Consider the following 20,282-nt stretch of genomic DNA (forward strand, 5'->3'; position numbering starts at 1 on the left):
CCAGGCTTGATTTCTGTATACTTTTACGTCTTCCATTCACCTGCCCCAACACTGATTTCTCATGGACCTCCATTTCATGCAGCTCATATCAAAAAAGCAGTTTGCAGTCTTGGTGTAGGATTGAGTTGAATTTTGGGTGCAGGTGCACAATAATTAGAGCTGTTTGACTTTTATACTTACATAACCTGAGGTTAGGCCACTGCAGTCTAGGTCAGTTTCTATCAGTTATATTTATCAACATTAGTACAAAAGAACCATATGGGTACAATATTTTCATATTGTTGATTAAAATTAAGTAGCTACTGCTCTGAGGCAGTAATGTGGTGAACTTAGAATTCATTTATATAAAATTTTTCTACAAATGATTTTGATATTTAATGGTTTACTTATAGGTATTTTAATTTTTTTCTTTTCATTATTTGCGCTTATGTTAGTTCAGACTTTTTTAACTCTATTAGAACAAATGGTTTTAGGTAATTCAGATTTGTGAGAGGGTTAATAATGTGAGTTTTGTTGAACCATTTAGTGATGAAATTTAATTATTGTGCAAGGACTGATGTATTTATATATTAACAAATTATTTACTTTATTTTTTTTTAATTTGATAATTTCTTTAGCTGTCTGGTCAATTTTTCGTTATTTAACTTTTATATCGTTTTTGTTACACTTTTTTCTCTGTTTCATTAGATTAGTAATAACTGCTTGCTGGTCATGAAATACAAACTATTTTTATTAGATTCTTTATATTCTGTTGCTTGAACTATTTCATATGATGTTAGATTAGCTTTAATTTTACTATCTTTAATTATTTTAAATAGTACCTCTAATATATTTAATTTAATGTTTTAACAACTTTATTTCCAGTTTGATGTTTTTTCCTTTAGGATTAACCTGTTTTTCTGTTTTTTGTGCTGAAAACAGTCATACTTATATAGATTTTCCTGAAGAGTATTCTGAAATGGTTTCTGGGTTTAATGTTGAATATGGTGCAGACTGTTTTATTTAAATTTTTTTAGTACAGTGTGCTAGAATTGTTTTATAGGGCTTTCATCTATTTATTGGATGATTCTTAAATACATATATATTTTAGTTACATGATATCTTCTCTTTTCGTTTGGGTTTGTGGAAATTTGCCTCAGTTTTGTTGCTTCAAATTAATGTATTTATCTTGAAAGAAGTCTTTACCTTTGTATTTAATTTTTTATTTTCTTGTCTTGTTTAAAGGTTATATGGATTTCATGTATTTAGTGAAATTGTTTGAGAACTAGAAAGCTTAAAGAAATGTTAAACTCCTGCTTGTTTAGAAACGTATCATTTTCCTAAGCTAACTAACTATATTCAAATATATTATACAATTAGTTTATGTCACAGATTTGTTACATGAACAGTAATTAGGAAATAGATCAAATGAATAATTGTTTGAATGTGCCCCATTTTAACATAAAGTTCTTCTAGTAGTCATTTCAAGTGCATGTTAATAAACATACAACAATTACTAAAATTTGATTAACAGGATAAAATATATTACCTCCAAATATTATTAGAATACCAATTTATAAACAATAACACTTCCTAGCTAATTTGGAATTGATCATAGAATGTTGTTGTTTTGGTCCTCAATCCAGAGGCTGATTTGATGGAGCTCTCTCCATGCTACTCTATTCTGTGTAAGCATCTTCATTTCCAATTAACTACTGCAACCTACAGCCTTCTGAAACTGCTTACTGTATCAGCTATTGGGCTCCCTCTGCGATTCAACCCCCCACACTTCCCTCCAGTACTAAATTGGTGATTGTTTGATGCCTCAGAATGTGTTCTACCAACTGATCCCTTCCTCTAGTCAGGTTGTGCGACGAATTTCTCTTCTTCTCAATTCTATTCAGTATCTCCTCACTTGTTACATGATGTACCCATCTAATCTTCAGCATTCTTCTATAGCAACACTTTTCAAAAGATTCTATTCTCTTATTGTTTAAACTGTTTGTTGTCCATGTTTCACTTCCATGTATGGCTACACACCATACAAATACTTTCAGAAAAGGCTTCCTGCCACTTAAATCTATACTCGATGGTAACAAACTTCTCCTCTTCTTTTCTTGCCATTGCGTCACATTTTATATCCTCCCTACTTCGACTGTCATCAGTCATTTTTCTTCCCAAATAGTAAAACTCATCTACTACTATAAGTGTCTCATTTCCTAATGTAAATCCCTCAGCATCACCTGATTTAATTTTTATCCTCGTTTTGCTTTTGTTGATGTTCGTCTTATACCATAATTTCAAGACACTGTCCATTCTATAAAACTGCTCTTCCAAGTCCTTTGCTGTCTCTGAGAGAGTTACAATGTTGTTGACAAACCTTGAAGTTTTTATTTCTTCTACCTAGTCTTTAATTCCGATTCAGAATTTGTCACTTGTTTTCCTTACTTCTTCCCCAATGTGCTGACTAAATAAAGTAGGGGATAGGCTGCAACCTGTCTCGCTCCCTTTTCAATAACTGCTTCCCTTTTGTGCCTCTTGATGCTTATAGCTGTCAACTGGATTCTGTACAAATTGTAAATAGCCTTTTGCTCCCTGTATTTTATCCCTGACACCTTTAGAATTTGAAAGAGATTATTCCAGTCAATGTTGTCAAAAGCTTTCTCCAAGTCTACAAATGCTATAAACTTAGGTGTGTCCTTCCTTAACCTGTCTTCTATGAAAAATAGCTCATACATCTTGCTCACAGATTGAAGAGTTTTGTCGTGGCTGGCTCTCCCAAGGCTATCAGTATATCATCTACTCCTGGGGCTGTGTTTCGATTTAAGTCTTTCAGTGCAGCATCATATCTCACTTCTCAGCTTCATCTATGTCATCTTCCATTTCTATAATGTTGCCCTCAAGTACACCTCCCTTGTACAGAGCCTCTATATACTCCTTCCGCAGTTCTGCTTGTCCTTCTTTGTGTAGGATTGGTTTTTCATCAGAGCTCTTGATATTCATACAGGTGGTTCTCTCTTTTCCAAAGGTCTCTATAATTTTCCTGTAAGCAGTATCTATCTTACCCCTTGTGATATATGCTTCTACATCCTTAAATTTGCGTGTAGCTGTTCCTGCTTAGTCATTTGGCACTTCCTGTCGATATCGTTTTTTAGACGTTTGTATTGCCTTTCGCCTGCTTCATTTATTGCATATTCACATTTTCTCCTTCCATCGATTTCATTCAGTACCTCTTGTATTACCCAAGGATTTCTACTAGCTCTCATCTTTTTACCTACTTGATCATCTGCTGCCTTCACTATTTTGTCTCGCACAGCTACTCGTCAACCTCTAGTGCTTTCAGTTTATCCAGGTCCCATCTCCTTAAAATACTGCGTTTTAGCAGTTTCTACAGTTTTAATCTGATGTTCTTAATCAATAAATTGTGATCAGCGTCCACATCTGCCATGGAAATGTCTTACAATTTAAAACCTGGTTCCGATATCTCTATCTTAACATTACATAATCAATCTGGAACCTTCCAGGCCTCTTCCTCATATAAAGCGTTATTTCATGATTCCTAAACCAAGTATTAGCTATGATATACTAATGTATACTAATAGAATGACTGATAGCAGTGAGTATTGTTCTGTTCGTACATTCACTGATATACACTCATGCTCATAAATTAAGGATAATGATGATGCATGGTGAAACAACACTCCGGTGGGTGGTTTGCGGGTTTAAATCACCTCTGGGTATGACCATGCGGTGCATTAGACCTACAGACGTCACACGTTGCCGCTGGCAGCAGTCCACATACGCAGAGGTGTGTGTTGGTGCTTGTCAGAGTACAGTGCAGGGAGTAAGCGTGGAGACGTTTTCAGACGTGCTAATGGTGACTGTGTGTTGAAAATGGCTCAAAGAACACATACTGATGACGTTGTGAGTGGTAGAATACTAGGGTGACTCGAGGCTGGTCAAACACAGCAGGTTGTAGCACTGGCGCTCCGAGTGCCACAAAGTGTGATCTCAAGATTTTGGCAACAATTCCAGCAAACAGGAAACGTGTCCAGGCCCTACAGTACTGGACGACCACAGTGTACGATACCACAAGAAGACCAATATCTCACCATTAGTGCCCAAAGACGGCCACAGAGTACCGCAGGTACCCTTGCTCAGGACCTTACCACAGCCACTGGAACAGTTGCCTCCAGACACACAGTCTACAGACGACTGAACAGACATGGTTTATTCACCTGGAGACCTTAAAAGTGCATTCCACTGACCCCTGGTCACAGGAGAGCCCATAAAGCCTGGAATCGAGAACTCAGTACATGGTCATTGGAACAGTGTTGTAACGTTGTTGCTACTTTAATTTGCTATGAAAGCGGTGCTGATTGACAATAAAAGCGGGTTAAAAGCTGTGAGCTGTCTGAGGAAGTTAATCTTGCACTACTGACCAACTGTTTCACCAGGTATCCAGTCTAGCTTACCAAATTCCCAACCAGACTAACGTTAATTATAATCTTGTAATAGTCATACGACAACCGGTGATATATATATATATATATATAAAAGAGAATTTAAATAAAAAGAAATAGATCAGTTTATATTTGGAAATTTATTTTAACATTGATCATTGAAATTTCAGCATATTAAACGTGAGTCATAACTAAGCTGGTGCCTTATTTAGGACTGTGAAAATGTGAGTTTGTAATCTTACGGAACCCATCAAATATGGAGCCAAGATTGGGAGACTGCATACAACACTGCATTCATAAAATAACACATGAAGAACGTTGAAACATATGCAAGAGGAAATTAACCACAACCAACCGATTCAATTTTCACCCAAAGAAGTTACCTTCGTAGCGCAATCCTGTCCATCATGTAATTACCACACACCGGTATACTAAATTCATACTAACTCTCTGTGAAATCTTCCCGTAAAGAATAGCTGAGGGCTACTTTGATGATTACACACGTGGTCAACATGGTTTACACAAAGAGTGTAACTCCACAATAATTTTGATAATTAAAATAAATTAGATCGAAAAGCAATTTACAAAAGAAAAACCTCGAACTGGTTACTCTCGTCTTACTATTAACCTGATGGGTCAAACAATTGTATAAGCACGTGGTACTGGTCTCACAAAGTACACCCCACGTGGGTTGAACAGAAAGAAAAGTTGCTATATTGAAAAATACTGTCAAGACGAGACGTTATAATCTCACGCACATTCGCACTAAAGATTGATGATGCTAGTTAGAGTTACTGATCAACACGTGGTTCCACTTTACTCACAAAGTAGTGACAAAGCAACTACCGGAATATATTCTGAACTGTACACTCGAATCACACTGCGTTGCAATTTAAGATAACATTAGATATTTTAGAGCTAAACCTGAAATAAAGGTGATTAAATTTTCAGTTAGGCTGAACTTAAGAAATCCATTGTCCTACGGACTTAGCAGAGACGCGCTTAGCCGGAGATCTTACCACTTCAGACGCTCGCCACGGACAGACTGCCCTGGGCTCCTACCAAGGGTGCTTCCCTACACAAAACGGAAGTGACCAGAGAGGCAGCTTCCTATACCAACATGACAAGGGACGGACAGGACCATACTAAGGATAGAAACCTCTTTGCTTTTAGAAAACGTAGCTACCTGTTCCGACGTTGGTCCTACTGTTCTCTAGCAGACAGGCTTGTCTGCTACCATAAAGCATGCAACTAGAAATACATTTGCTCATTCATTCTTTCACACAGAAGGGAAGGGGGATGACAGTATCTTATCATATACAGTATATAAAAGAAAGCGGATGTAGGTTACGTATGAGACTGTGTGACATGAATTACATATAAACTGTGTTTTAAAGTGTAGTATTGTGGCAGACCGTTCTTGTTTATGTGTAAAAGTAACACGTTTCACAGCTCAGTCTCCTCCCAGATAGTCAGAAACACCACAGTAAATTTAGAAGAGGAATTTATGCCTTAAATGACAACAGATTTAAGAAATTAACATGAAAGGAATCCAACAGAGACCTTTCAGTGTCCCAGGTTATGTTCTCGGACGAGTTGAGGTACCGATTGAACAGTGATTCTCGCCGGGTTTTCATCTGGCGTGAACTGGGAACCAGATACCAACATCTTAATGTCCTTGAAAGGGACCTGTGTGGAGGTCGTGGTTTGATGGTGTGTGGTGGGATTATGATTGGTACACGTACACTCCTGCATGCCTTTGACAGAGGAACTGTAACAGCTCAGATGTATTGGGACATTATTTTTCACCAGAATGTCCGACTTTTCAGGGGTGCAGTGGGTCCCACCTCCCTCCTGATGGATGATAACCCACGGCCCCACCGATCTGCCATCTTGGAGAAGTACCTAGAAACAGAAGACATCAGGCAAATGTAGTGGCCTGCCCGTTCTCCAGACCCTATCGAGCACATCTGGAATGCTCTCGGTCGACATATCGCTGCACGTCTTCAAACCTCTATGACACTTCAGGAACTCTAACAGGCACTAGTGCAAGAATGGGAGGCTGTATGCCAGCAGCTGCTCGACCACCTGATCCAGAGTATGCCAACCCATTGTGTGGCCTGTGTACGTGTGCATGGTGATCATATCCCATATTGATGTCGAGGTGCATGCGCCGGAAACAGTGGCGTTTTGCAGCACATGTGTTTTCTCAACTTATCACCAATACAGTGGACTTAAGGACCTGTGTCATGTGTGTTCCCTATGTGCCTATGCTATTAGCGCCAGTTTTATGTAGTGTCACGTTGTGTGGCACCACATTCTGCAATTATCCTTAATTTATGGGCATGAGTGTATATCACTGAGGCACACAAGCCTCAGCAACAAGGGCAAGGTCTATGATATATGGAGGGGGAGGGGCAATAATAGAATAGCATAAGAAAAAAAGGATTATTATTATGGTCGTATATTGTAAGAGGATTTGGTGTTATTAAATTGTGTGGATCTTCTAGAAGATAACGTGCCAGTTTACATAATGTAATTAATAATGATGTTATTAATACAAATGCGACTTCTTAAAAGTGAACTTGCAGTGAAATGGAATTTTTTCTATACTTTCCTAAAGTGTTACATTTATCCTTTTTTGTGTAAAATGAGTAAATTCATTGTAGTTAAAATTGTAATGAGAAAGAGTAATATAAAATGAAATGTGAAAAAGAGTTTTTGCAGATCAACTTCACCTAAATCAGTCTTCCTTCGAGAAAGAATCTACGTCTACATCAATCCTCTGCAATCCACATTACGTCGCGTGGCGGAGAGTACTACTAGTCATTTCCTTTCCTGTTTCACTCGAAAACAGAACGAGGGGAAAACGAATCTCTATATGCCTCCGTACGAGCCCTAATTTTTCGTATCTTATCTTCGTGGTCCTTACGCGCAATGTATGATAGAGGCAACAGCATCGTTCTGCAGTCAGCTTCAAATGCCGGTTCACTAAATTTACTCGTAGTGTTCCTCGAAAAGAGCTTCGCCTTCCCTCCAAGGATTCCCATTTGAGTTCCTAAAGCATCTCCGTAACACTTGCATGTTGTTCGAACCTACCGGTAACAAATCTAGCAGCCCGTTTCTGAAGTGCTTACTTGTTTTCCTTTAATCCGACCTGATTCCAAACACTCGATCAGTGCTCAAGAACAGGTCGTATTAGCGTCCTATATGCGGTCTCCTTCGTAATATGACACTGTCCCCGTACTCTCCCAACAAACCGTATTCAGCCATTCGCCTTTCCTACCACAGTCCTCACATGCTCGTTCCATTTCATATCGCTTTCCAACGTTACGTCCATTTATTTAAACGATGTGATAGTATTAGCAGGACACTACTAATGCTGTAAGCGAACATTACTGTTTTTTTTCCTACTCATCCCCATTAACTTACATATTTCTACAATTAGAGCTAACTGCCGTTCATCACACCAATTAGAAATTTTGTCCAAGTCATCTTGTATCCTCCTACAAGCACTCAACTTCGACACCTTGCCGTACACCACAGCATCATCAGCAAACAACAGCAGATTGCTGCCCACCCTATCTGCCAAATCATTTACGTACATAGAGAATAATAGCAGTGCTGTCACACTTCCCTGGAGCACTCCTAATGATACCGTTGTCTCTGATGAACACTCGCCGTTGAGGACAACGTACGGGGTTCTATATGTCAAGAAGTCTTCGAGCCACTCACATGTCTGTGAACCTATTCCCTATGCTGGTACCTTCTCCAACAGTCTGCAGTGGGGCGCCGTCTCAAAAACTTCCCGGAAATCGAGAAATATGGAACCTGCCTGTTGCCCTGTGTGTCATTTGAGAAAAGGGCAAGCCGAGTTTCGCACGAGCAAGACCGTGCTGATTCATGGACATAAGCTTGTCAGTCTCAACAAAGTTTAATATATTCGAACTGAGAATATGTTCAAGGATTCTGCAGCAAACCGAAGTTAGGGATATTGGTCAGTAATTTTGCGGGTTCATTCTTTTGCCATTCTTATACAGAGGAGTCACCTCCGCTTTCTCCAGTCGTTTCAGACTATGTGCCGGGTGAGACATTCATGACAAATGCAAGATAAGCAAGGAGCCAATGCCGTACTCTTTGAAAAAGCGAACTGGGATTCCATCCGTGCCTGGTGACTTACTTGTTTTCAGTTCCTTAAGTTGCTTCTGCACGTTAGGGAGCTTATAACTATGTCGTCTACAGGGCAGTCTTTTCGATGGTCAAACGACGGTTTGTTTGTACGATTCTCCTGCGGGAACGATTTCTTGGCCGTGAAATTTAAAATTTCGGCTTTCGTTTTGCTATCTTCACCTGTCACACCACACTTGTCAACAAGTGACTGGATGGAAGCCTTAGACGCACTGAGCGATTTTACATAGGCCAGAACTTTCTAGGATTCTCTGCACATCTTTTGCTAAGGGTATGGCAGTGGAGTAGTGTATACTTCACCCATAGATCTTTTCACAGACGCGTGAAACTTTACTGACCTTTCTGCCTTTTCTTTTCAACCGAGAGTGCAACAGCGTCTGCTACCTCAGCATATTTCGAATCTCATTTATTAAACCATGGTGGGATTTTTCTGCCCTTAATACACTTTCTAGGCACATAATCCTCCAGACCACGATTTACAGTCTCCTTAAACTTTGTCCATCTTACTGGAACTAGGATATGTCAGTTCACTGTTTAACAAGGAGAAGACGCCTACTCATTATCGTCGAATTCGTCCAAATTTATGGTACATGTAGGGCGTGGTGAGACATGAAAGTGTCCCAAGTAGGAACTTCAAATGGCCAAGCATTTAGGAAATAAAAAGGAATTCTGATGCGGATCTATCACCATGTGCATCTTATCAATTGTCCCTGTGTCAGTGTGTTCAGGAAGCGGTGTTTGATTGTGCAGTAGCCGACACGGTAGCTCAGCGTGTTCGTGTCCTCTGTAATAAAAAAAAACTGAGGTAATGGATCAACGATCAACTTGAACAAGCGTCATGGGACGTCCGCAGCTATCAAATCCAACGATCATTAACGAACAAAATGAGATTAAAAATGAAAAAGCGTTAAGGGATCGGATTCGCATTGAAAGGGTCGCAGATTCGACTCCACTCGGTGATAAATATTTTTGTGCTCCTTGGCAGTGCGTACACTAATGACATCACAATTAAATGCAACATGATATAGGTTATTTTATTAACTTATATAAGCACAAAAAGTATAGGCATAGGATGAAATTCGGGACTGCAAACATTTAAAAAGGAATTGCAGTTAACACGTACATGGGAACGTCGTTTCTGTAAATCGATGCTTCTATTCTTTTGCAACTGATCTATTACATGTACCGAGGTGATATTTATCAAAGAAACAGGAAATGCAATAGTTTTGACCATATCTCGCGCACGTCATACAGGTAAACGCTGCCTTTCCGCAGTGACATGGTTTTTTTAATGTCTCCATAGAAAAACAAACTTAATTGACGTTCTGAAAACATCTTCTGTCATCGCACAGTCTAGCAGCGAACCATGCGTAACGCAGCATGTCGCTGAGTACCTGCAAGGATGGCTGGTGATGTATAATGGAATGTAGTTTGATCCAAGCTTCTTGGGAAGTGATTTCTTCTTTCTCGATGAGGTAAGCGCAGTTTTGACATTTTTAGTAGGTTTTTTACCTGACAGGAAAAATATACATCGCAGGGTTGCACTGGTGGCGCGTACATTTGGGGGGAATTACTTTGATACTGCACGTTGGTAATCCGTCTTCATCTTGGAACAGTTCGTCATATATTTGCCAAGGAGCATTAAAATATTTGCCGATGGGTGGAGTCGAACCCATGCCTCCTCCAATACAAATCCGTTCTCTTACTGCTTTTCTTTTTTTTCACATAAACAGTAACAAAAATGGCTAGCTTACAAGTAAATGACATAAATAAGGTGACAGATAATTGCAGTTATAATTTACAGCATTCACAGAATGAGGAATGATATTCAGTCTTTAGCAGCGGCACACATTTAGCATCTTCACTTTCACCTTATACTGGTGGCAGTTCAGCATGCACATTTTCTTATTGTAGTGGATGGGTGCCAGGAGTTGCCGTATTAAAACTCGGCGAGAACTTTCCAAATGATTTATTCGTTTCCACTACAGAGCTTCATTCACCTTGGTCCGCATCACAGGCTCCGCATTGCTAAGGAAGTACCCCCAGCGGCCTGTGCAATGCAACGCTGTGTCGTGCCGGCCTTGTTCGCCAGCTGTAGAGTTCCGATTACGTCAGGATGACTGCGCCAGCAGCCGACTCAGAAGCCACCGTACTCGCTAACTCGCCGCTGCACCGCCAGGAGCCGTAGGCCGGCCCCGCTGCTGCTCCTTCCTCGGCTGGCGTAGCTGGGAACGCGGCGGCAACGACCGCCCCCGTTCCGGCGTCCGCACCTGCGGTCCTCGCCTTGTAAGTCTCCGGCGTGTGTTGGAAAACGAGACAACTGCCCGCCATAGCGACCCGAAGAGTGGCCTGCCCTGGCTGGCTGCGGACCCCGCGTCGGCCTCAGAGGGTCGAACCAACGACCCGCCGTGGACTGGGACGCTGTCGCCCCATATGTCGTTGCGTGCAGCCTGGCGGAGTGACACGCCCCGCCGTCCAGGAGAGCTGCCACACTTGAATGAATCTCGTTAGAAAACAACACCTATTTATACTCGGCTGCGCGCCTCTGTTTCGCTAACGCATCGCTCCGAGTCACTTACGCCCCACACCCCGGTTGCGCCAGTGGGCCCCTTCTTACTGTAACTTGCGACATGCAAACCGCTGCGTTTACGCTTTTCACCAGTTCGTTGGCCTCCAGTTCACTTCGCAACCGCTGGTCAGCATAACTGACTGCAATCCAGCCCGCACCTGGCTGTAACTTGTGCTCAGAACATCGCACAAAACTAACTTTCCCTATTTTAATCTGTGGTGCCGCTACATTATTCTGCAGCCTGAGCTTCCTCATAATCATTTCACAGACCCGAATTAATCATTCAGTAAATCCTTGATGTGTGTGCCTTTCAGTGTAAATTACGTGGACGAAAGAGCAGTCCCGAACAGAGTAATCGCAAAGTACTTCACTGCCTTGTAATTTTTTCTCAGTTCCAGCCTTCTAAACGCATCCTTAGAGAGTTCAGGATCTTCCTTTATAACAGACACCAGATGTTTGCTGTCACATTCTTGTATCTGCTGTACTACTGATTTATTTTTCATGTGTGACTTGCAGGTGACGTTAGGGTCGGGAAGGTGACCCACTCCATCCCCTCTCCACGAGGAATCCATGTGTTGCTAACCTATACCCTTTCTGTTGAAGACAACTCGGAGAATTCTACCATATTTCTTATTGAGATTCTGATACTTAAGTATTTTCTCGAACTCATTTTCGGTATACATCTTGTATTCAATATGTTCATCGCTCCCAATATTATAAAAAATGTAACTTATATATTTTCCCATTAACCAAATCACTGCGTTATTTTTTGCCTGGACTGAAGAAAATGTTAGTCGGTACATTGTTTGCTGAATTCTAGTTATTTGAGGAATTTTCTCCCCGGTCCACCTCCAGTTGATAATACGATCTCTACATATAAAACGATGAAGCACACTATCAACGAGGTTGCATTTGCTGCAGAGGTTAGTGTCACTTAAACCTATGGCAAAAAGACGCTCATTAGTGCTGATGATGTTATTGACTACCTTGTACCACGCTGTTCTGAAACACGAAAGAACATCACTACTGATGTTTTTTCAGACCACATTCCATGCTATTGCAGCATATTTAGTTTCTATGTTATTTTTCCTTTCATGTTTCCGTCTTTCAGCTAAAATCGCCTTTGCTGTAATGTTTTTGGAGTTTAAAAGCTTTTGCAGAGACATTAGCTCAAGATGATACTCCCTAATATGTTTTACAGCCAAACACTTCATCCATAACACATTGTCACAGGAACAATTGATAAGGTTGACATGGTGATAGATGGTGATGTATCCGTATGAAAATTCATTTTATTTCCTAAACGCTTGGCCATCTGAAGTTCCCCCTTTGGGCACTTTCATGTCTCACTATGCCCTACATGTACCATGAATTTGGACGAATTCGGCGATGATGAGTAGGCGTCCTCTCCTTGTAAGTGAGATGCTAACAACCGAACAACTGCTTACCTGCTCTTTCTAGCAGAAACACTCTCCTAGCCTTCTAAACTGATTTATTAACTCTCGTAACCATAGTTGCTATAATGATTTCATAGTCTCTAATCCACGTTTCTTTTCTGACTTTGTCGATACATTAGCAGACCTTAGATATATTGCAATTAGCGATGAATACAACAGTAATTTATAGATGATCTTTCTCAAGAAAAAACCAATCCTGATGAATCTACACTTACACTAGATCTGTTACCCACTGATACTGGATTTATCAAAAGCTCTTTTTTAGGCACTTTGTAGTATGACCTCGCAAATCTATTCAGAAAATTCGGCATACACGTCGCCTTTTCGTTGAGAGTCCACCAATGACCCCGAGTTTCATGGAATAAGTGCCTCAATTGTGAAGTTTCATATGTGGATCAGAGTAGTATGAAATTTCGAACAATATTTAGTCAATATTAACTTAAGAAGAAAGAACAGATTAAACGTCATTCGGCTTTTACTGAGCACCTAAAATCTGTTAGACACGGTCCCCAACGTTGTAGAATTTGCGTATACTCTACACCGCCTGCAAAGGAAAAAAGCTGTTATTTAGAGGAAATGGAAATTATGAAGCACTCCGGTGCAGGACAGGTAGATCAATTGATTAGCAGAAATTAGTTTTTTATTATGTTATAATACGCGCTATAGTAACCCATCAATATTTCTTTATCATGAATTTGATACTACTTTATTCATTCCTTTATCTTCTAACTATTTTTTTAATGTTCTGACTTGTTATGTTTTACTTTCATTTTAGGTCTTTGTTTGTTAGGCAGGTTTTGACAATTTCATAATTTATTGAGGTCATGTTACCCGCACACAGCCCGTGTCTCTGCACTTATTTTATCACGGTGCCTATACCAATTTAATTTTTAATAACTCTGCTGTTTACCTAATTTATTGATTTCCGCATATGTAATTTAGCTATGTTTTTTGCCATAGTTCCTCTTTCCAAGAGATATTGTAGTTGTACTTCGGCATTTTATTCTCGTTTTCAGGTCCCTTGTTCTTTTATTCGTCTGATGGCGATAGGACTACGTTTCCTTATAATTTTTATCTTAAGGCCACATGCTGGCTTTAAAGCACGGATGTTGCTCACCATACTACTTCCTACGTATAAGTTCATAGTCATTGTTAGTTGTGCAGATGGCTACCCAGCCCAGAACTTTGCCTCGTACTAATGCCATCCCCCCTTTTTTTAATGCACCTATGCCTTAAAATGTTATATTACACCCCTAGGTTAATCTGAAGGTGCCCCACAAGGGCAAAACGCGTCAATGCCGATAAAGAGATAAAACATTTGCTGACAAAACTGTTTTACTTCGAGAGATTTAGTCAGTACCAACGGGCCTAGATGGGCCTGTGAACGGAGTTTATATTAATATTAAACAAGTGAAATCATTTAGCTAGTACTGACACTAGCACTATTGCCCCAATTGTTCCTGTTAATTGTCTACGTCTATAAAACACTAAGTGAAATTGGTGATTTGAGTTAGTTGTCAACATAAGCATAATATAACTGCTTAGTATAAGCGCTTTTAAAATGGAGAATATGTAGGGCTGAATTACTCCTACTGCAAAAATATTGTGAAATAGCAAACCACTGTCTTGGGAAATCTCGATTCTTTCGCTTTCGATTTCCGACACATGCCTGTAGGTGTTTCTCGTTCTTACACGAGGCATAACACAGTCTACTGGTAAACAAACAATATTCACTGGCATTTCTGAAAGAGAAACCAAATTCGTAATCTTTCCTTATATACAGAATGTAGATGGTGTTACTCCTACCTATTACGTGCAACTGCACTGGAATGCTAATCATTGGCATACCTAATCATGTGGTACACTTCGTGTCAGGTTGGCGTTTGTAGCAGACCACCTTCGTGGTGTTGCAAATTTTAATTAGCAGTAGTCTGGTTTGAATGATTCCAGCTTTGTGGAAGACTAAGCAATGCAGATATACTGCAGAACAGCGGCTCATTTCGATCAAAGTCGGGATGGTCTATTCCTTAGGGTTCTGGAAAACGCGCTACACGATACTGGTGCTGAACACGCTGGCAATGGGCATCAGCTACGCGACGCGCGTCAACATCTCGGTAGCCATCGTCGACATGGTCAACGGGACTGCGCTGAGGGAGAGAGAGGCCGCTGAAGGGATCCAGCTGGTCCGTGATCCGGACGCCTGTCCAGGGGAGCTGGTGGTGCTCGAGGATGCCACAGGCCGCAAGGTGAGCAGACACACTGAATACCCGTTGCTGGACCAGCAGCAGGGACTGAGATCCGTGATTTTATCCATACTGGATGAGAGGTCGTGGTTGTGAATGTCAATGTTAAAAATATATCGGCTCAACCACTTGTTTATAGTGTAAAACACTAAGATTGACGCGTTTCGGAAGTCAAGCTTCCATCATCAGAATAATAAAAAGTAAAAGAACCTGTTAAAACTCGGTAAAATGGAACATGCACCAGGCACAATAAAACTGATAATAAAATTAAAACATCGTGGCTACTTCCCTTGTTGCAGCCGTGTCTTCCAAGGTGCATCTCCACACAGTATTAGGAAACAAAATGGTAGGCATGTTTTAAAATATTTAGGAAACCAACCACAACTGATGTGTTGATACAAAATAATTCCTGCCATCCTAATACCCAGAAACTTTCTGCTATTGGATCTTTGATAGACAGAACTTTTAGAGTCCCTATGGATGAAAAAGACAGAATGACTGAGCTGAACATCGTGAAACAACTAGCTACAGCTAACCGATATCACCAAAACGTTGTCAATAAATTAATACGACAGAAACAGCTCGCGACTGCAAGGAAGAATACCGCAAATAATATTACGAGAGTCACAATACTATATTTCGGTGATATTTCACAAAAAGTGGCTAACATTTTCAAACCTTTTAAAGTCGATACCGCTTTTCAGAACAATAATACGCTGCAGTTTAAACTAAGAAATAATTTGCAGCAGGAAAGCGATAAATATGAGAGAGCTGGGGTCTATAAAATTCAGTGTAACACATGCAAGGAAAGCTATGTAGGGCAAACTGGTAGGTCCTTTAAAGTACGTTACAAAGAATATAGCGATGCTTTCCGGCTTAAAAATTTCGAAAAATTAGCTGTAGTCACGCATATTTGGGAAACGGGACACCCCATGTTGGGAATAGATCAGGATCTCGTTATTTTACATAGGACATAGGCAAAAATCTGGATCTACTAGAACAGCTGGAAATTACGATACATAGCGTGGATAATCAGAACACACGGAATGAACAGCTAACTGGTGATACAAATAACTTTTTCAAACATTTCACTGGTTTCTTTTAGTAACTACATTTTTAGCAATTGGTAGGGTACCATCATTTCACGAGGTCCTTGGAACATGTATACGTTATCTGTTTGTATAGACATCTCTGCGACTTCCTTGTTTACTTGCGCGTGAGCTCACTCGCGTTTCAGTGTCGTGTTTGGCTACGTGGTGTGTGGTATCAACGAAGACGCACGGGAGGTTTACGACAATAGAGGAGAGAGCCATGTGGTTAGATGTTGAACACCATAGGCGTAACCATTTTAGAGTTTTTTTATATTTTGAGGACTATGTGGAGATGCACCTTGGAAGACACGGCTGCAACAAGGGAAGTAACCACGATGTTTTAATTTTATTATCAATTTTATTGTGCCTGGTGCATGTTACAAAAAATGGCTCTGAGCACTATGGGACTCAACATCTTAGGTCATAAGTCCCCTAGAACAGAACTACTTAAACCTAACTAACCTAAGGACATCACACACACCCATGCCCGAGGCAGGATTCGAACCTGCGACCGTAGCAGCCCCGCAGTTCCGGACTGCAGCGCCAGAACCGCACGGCCACCGCGGCCGGCGCATGTTCCATTTTATCGAGTTTTAACAGGTTCTTTTACTTTTTATTATTCTGATGATGGAAGCCTGACTTCCGAAACGCGTCAATCTTAGTGTTTTACACTATAAACAAGTGGTTGAGCCGATATATTTTTGAACACTGAAATCCATTTTTATATGGTTTGGTTCAAATGGCTCTGAGCACTATGGGACTTAACTTCTGAGGTCATCAGTCCCCTAGAACTTAGAAGTACTTAAACCTAACTAACCTAAGGACATCACACACATCCATACCCGAGGCAGGATTCGAACCTGCGACCGTAACGGTCGCGCGGTTCCAGAATTAAGCGCCTAGAACCGCTCGGACACCACGGCCGGCTGGTTTGGTTCAAATGGCTCTGAGCACTATGGGACTTAACATCTGTGGTCATCAGTCCCCTAGAACTTAGAACTACTTAAACCTAACTAACCTAAGGACGTCACACACATCTATGCCCGTGGTAGGATTCGAACCTGCGACCGTAGCGGTCTAGCGGTTCCAGACTGAAGCGCCTAGAACCGCTTGGCCACACCGACCGCTATATGGTTTGAATACAAATTTTTGACTCCAGGCTGTGCGAGTTCCACACAAATACTTGATATCTCTGTACATCTTTTATTGTCTTCATCGACAGGGGGAAGCACTACCCCCCCCCCCCCCCCCCCACCCCGCCTTCACCAAGAAACACTAGTTTGTTGTTGCTGTGGACTCTCCATCTATCCAGAATATCTTGTTAATTTGTAGGCAAATTTCACTTTTTATTCTCGTTGTTGTTGGTGCTCCAGTCTGAAGACTGATTAGATGCAGCTTTCCGTGCTAGTCTACGCTGTACAAGTCTCTTCATCTCTAAATAACTAGTGCAACCTAGACCTATTTGCATCTGCTCGCTATGACAACGCTTGGCCTCCCTCTACCCCTCTACAATTTTTACCGCCCCTCGTTTCTTTCCATTACCACACTGACCCCTTCTTATTGCCTAACAATTTATCTCTCAAGTTTTGTCATAAGTTTCTCTTCCCCACGATTAGATTTTGTATATCTTAGGTTTTATGTCCCCCATGCTATAAGTACATAAAAAGCAGACTAGTACAGGCAGAAAGGCCATTCCTATGTCTCTACTATCATGAGACATAGTGCTTAATTTGAGGAAGAAACTTCTGAGAGCGTACGTTTCGAGCGCAGCATTGCATGGTAGTGAAACGTGGACTGTGGGGATATCGGGACAGAAGAGAATCGAAGCGTTTAAGATGTGGTTCTACAGAAGAATGCAGAAACTTAGGTGGACTGATAAGAAATGAGGTGGTTCTCCGCACAGTCAGCGAGTAAGGAATATATGGAAAACACTGATAAGAAGAAAGGGCTATATGGTAGGACATCTGATAAAACTTCCATAGTACCAGAGAGAGCTGAAGAGGGTACAGACTGTAGACGAAGACAGAGTGGAATACATGGAGCAAATGGTTGAAGATGTAGGTTGCAAGTCTTACTCTGAGATGAAGAGGGTGGCACAGAAGAGGAATTCGTGGCGGGTCGCATCAAACCAACCAGACAACCGATGACTCTGGAAAAAAGTTCTTTATTAGGTATCTGATAGCCATCAAACCTTCGGCTCTCTTAATGAATAACTTCCTCCTCAGTAGATCACACATGGATATCCGAATGCAGGACTGTTTTACATCTCCAATATTTTACAGGTCTAGTTCATAGTCGCACTTTTCTTCAGTGTTTAAAAATTGAACTTAAGTACGAGGGTTGTCCAGAAAGTAAGTCCCGATCGGTCGCGAAATGGAAACCACTGGGAAAATCCGGTAGAGCTTTGCACAGGTGTGTTGGGCAGTGTCTCTAGTATGCGCGTCGAACGTGTCGCTTGGCTCTTTTCAGTTTTCAGTGAACAGTGAGCATGTAAAGATGCGTAGGGAATAGCGTCTCCCACCAAGTATGAGGGCCTGGTTAGACATTTCGCCTGAGTCATGTAGCCCACATAACACAACTGTCGAGCAGTTCCTTTTACATGCTAATTCTATGCCGCACACTGCAGGGGCAGTGAAGACGCTCCTGCAGCGTTTCAGATGAGAAGTGTTTGATAACCCACAATAGAGTCCGTAGTTGGCTCCCCCTGAGTCTCATCTCTGCTCACAAGAACCGCTGGCTGTGAGGAGAAAATTTTTCCACAGACAATGAGCTGCAGACCAGTGCAGAAAACTGGCCGAAAGCACAGGCAGCTGCTTTCTATGACGAGGATATTGGAAAATTAGCACAACACTACGACACCACTCGAAGCTGGAGCTGCGACTATCTAGAGAAGTAGGTGGAAGGTGTACCTAATTGTTCCAAATGAAACGTTTCTGGTTTTCACTGTGGTTTCCATTTCGCGACCGATCGGAACTTACTTTCTGGACAACCCTCGTAATAGTGAGAGACTGATATACAGGACTGAAAAGATATACAAATAAGTTTTGTTTGAGAAAGTAAGACTGGTAACGCTGTTTATAGTGAAAGAGGGTTGTGTGTCGCAATATTCATCTGTTCATGGTAGAGGTACAAAAGTTGAAGTATGGTTGAAAAAGAAGGAAGGTCATGTTTTTGGGAGGTTATCAGCAACTTGACGTTGTTTCTTACGGTGCTGTTGTGATGAGAGTCGAGGATGTAATAGGGGTTGGAAATTAGGAACCAAGCGTTTGCACAGGTATGTAACGAGACCGCGTTCTGTGGAAAGATTAGGTCAGGGAAATAAATACGTGTTGAGGGCAGGATGCCTTATGGAACAACAAGCAGCTGTGAAACAGGGTGCGTACTGGTTAGGAGGAATTATTTGGTGGACAGTTTATGGTGTGATTCTGTTTTCTCCCAGAAGAAGTGCCAGAAGTACTTAATCCCTTTCCATTGCTGCACTGTCTGGTGAGGAGTATTTTGAGACGTATTAGTGGACATTGATAGGTTGTGGATATTGGTAGGTTGCATTGTCGTGCTGATAAAATCAACCATCGACTCCGAGCTTTTCCTCTACTATATGCAGTACAGTGTGCTGTATATTGTGTTAATATACGTCCTCATTTAGGGTTTGCTTAAGTGCAATAAGGAGTCCACACGCTAACCACATAAATATCCCGATACCACAGCATCACTTTCTCCATATATGACTGTTGGCATTAGATGTAACGCTCTTCAGGCTTTTTGCCAAACCCAGACCCTTACATCAGATTTCCAAAGGGTATTGGCGATTCATGGCTCCAAATATCTCGTTTCCAGTTATAGGATGGCCAGCGGCGACGGTCTTGACGGCACCAAAAGCGTCATTTAGCACTGACCACAGAATTGTGTGGCTTATGAGGAGTTCTCTACCATTGTATCCCATTCTTTTTATCTCATTACGCACAGTCATACCACTAGATGGACTGCTGGGAGCACTTGTGAATTCGGGAGTGATTCCTTCTGCTGATTTCATGTTTTGCAACCACCCTACGCAACGCTTAACGGCCTCTCTCCGTCAGTAAATAAGGTCTGCCGGTCTTGGTTTAACTGTGCTCTGTTCCTCAAGTTTTGGCTTCATAGTAACATCACCAACAGTCGACTTGGGCATATATGGAAAGCTTGAGACGTACCAGATGGATTTGATACTCAGCTGGCATCCGATGACTAGTCCACATTGGAAATCGCTGAGCTTTCCATTTTGATGTTACTGGTTCTCCACTGAGCTTCAGTAC

General features: G+C 41.3%; 1 protein-coding gene across 1 annotated transcript in view; it reads left to right on the top strand.

Annotated features, from left to right (window-relative positions):
• Positions 1-20,282, top strand: part of LOC126175625 (sialin-like) — a 122,613-nt gene that overhangs the window by 22,075 nt on the left and 80,256 nt on the right. The window contains exon 2 of the mRNA XM_049922509.1: positions 14,688-14,902. Within this exon, the coding sequence (XP_049778466.1) occupies positions 14,688-14,902 (215 nt within the window). The remainder of the gene's footprint in view (positions 1-14,687; positions 14,903-20,282) is intronic.

The sequence above is a fragment of the Schistocerca cancellata genome, chromosome 3 (genome assembly GCF_023864275.1).
Source record: "Schistocerca cancellata isolate TAMUIC-IGC-003103 chromosome 3, iqSchCanc2.1, whole genome shotgun sequence".
NCBI classification, from domain to species: domain Eukaryota; kingdom Metazoa; phylum Arthropoda; class Insecta; order Orthoptera; family Acrididae; genus Schistocerca; species Schistocerca cancellata.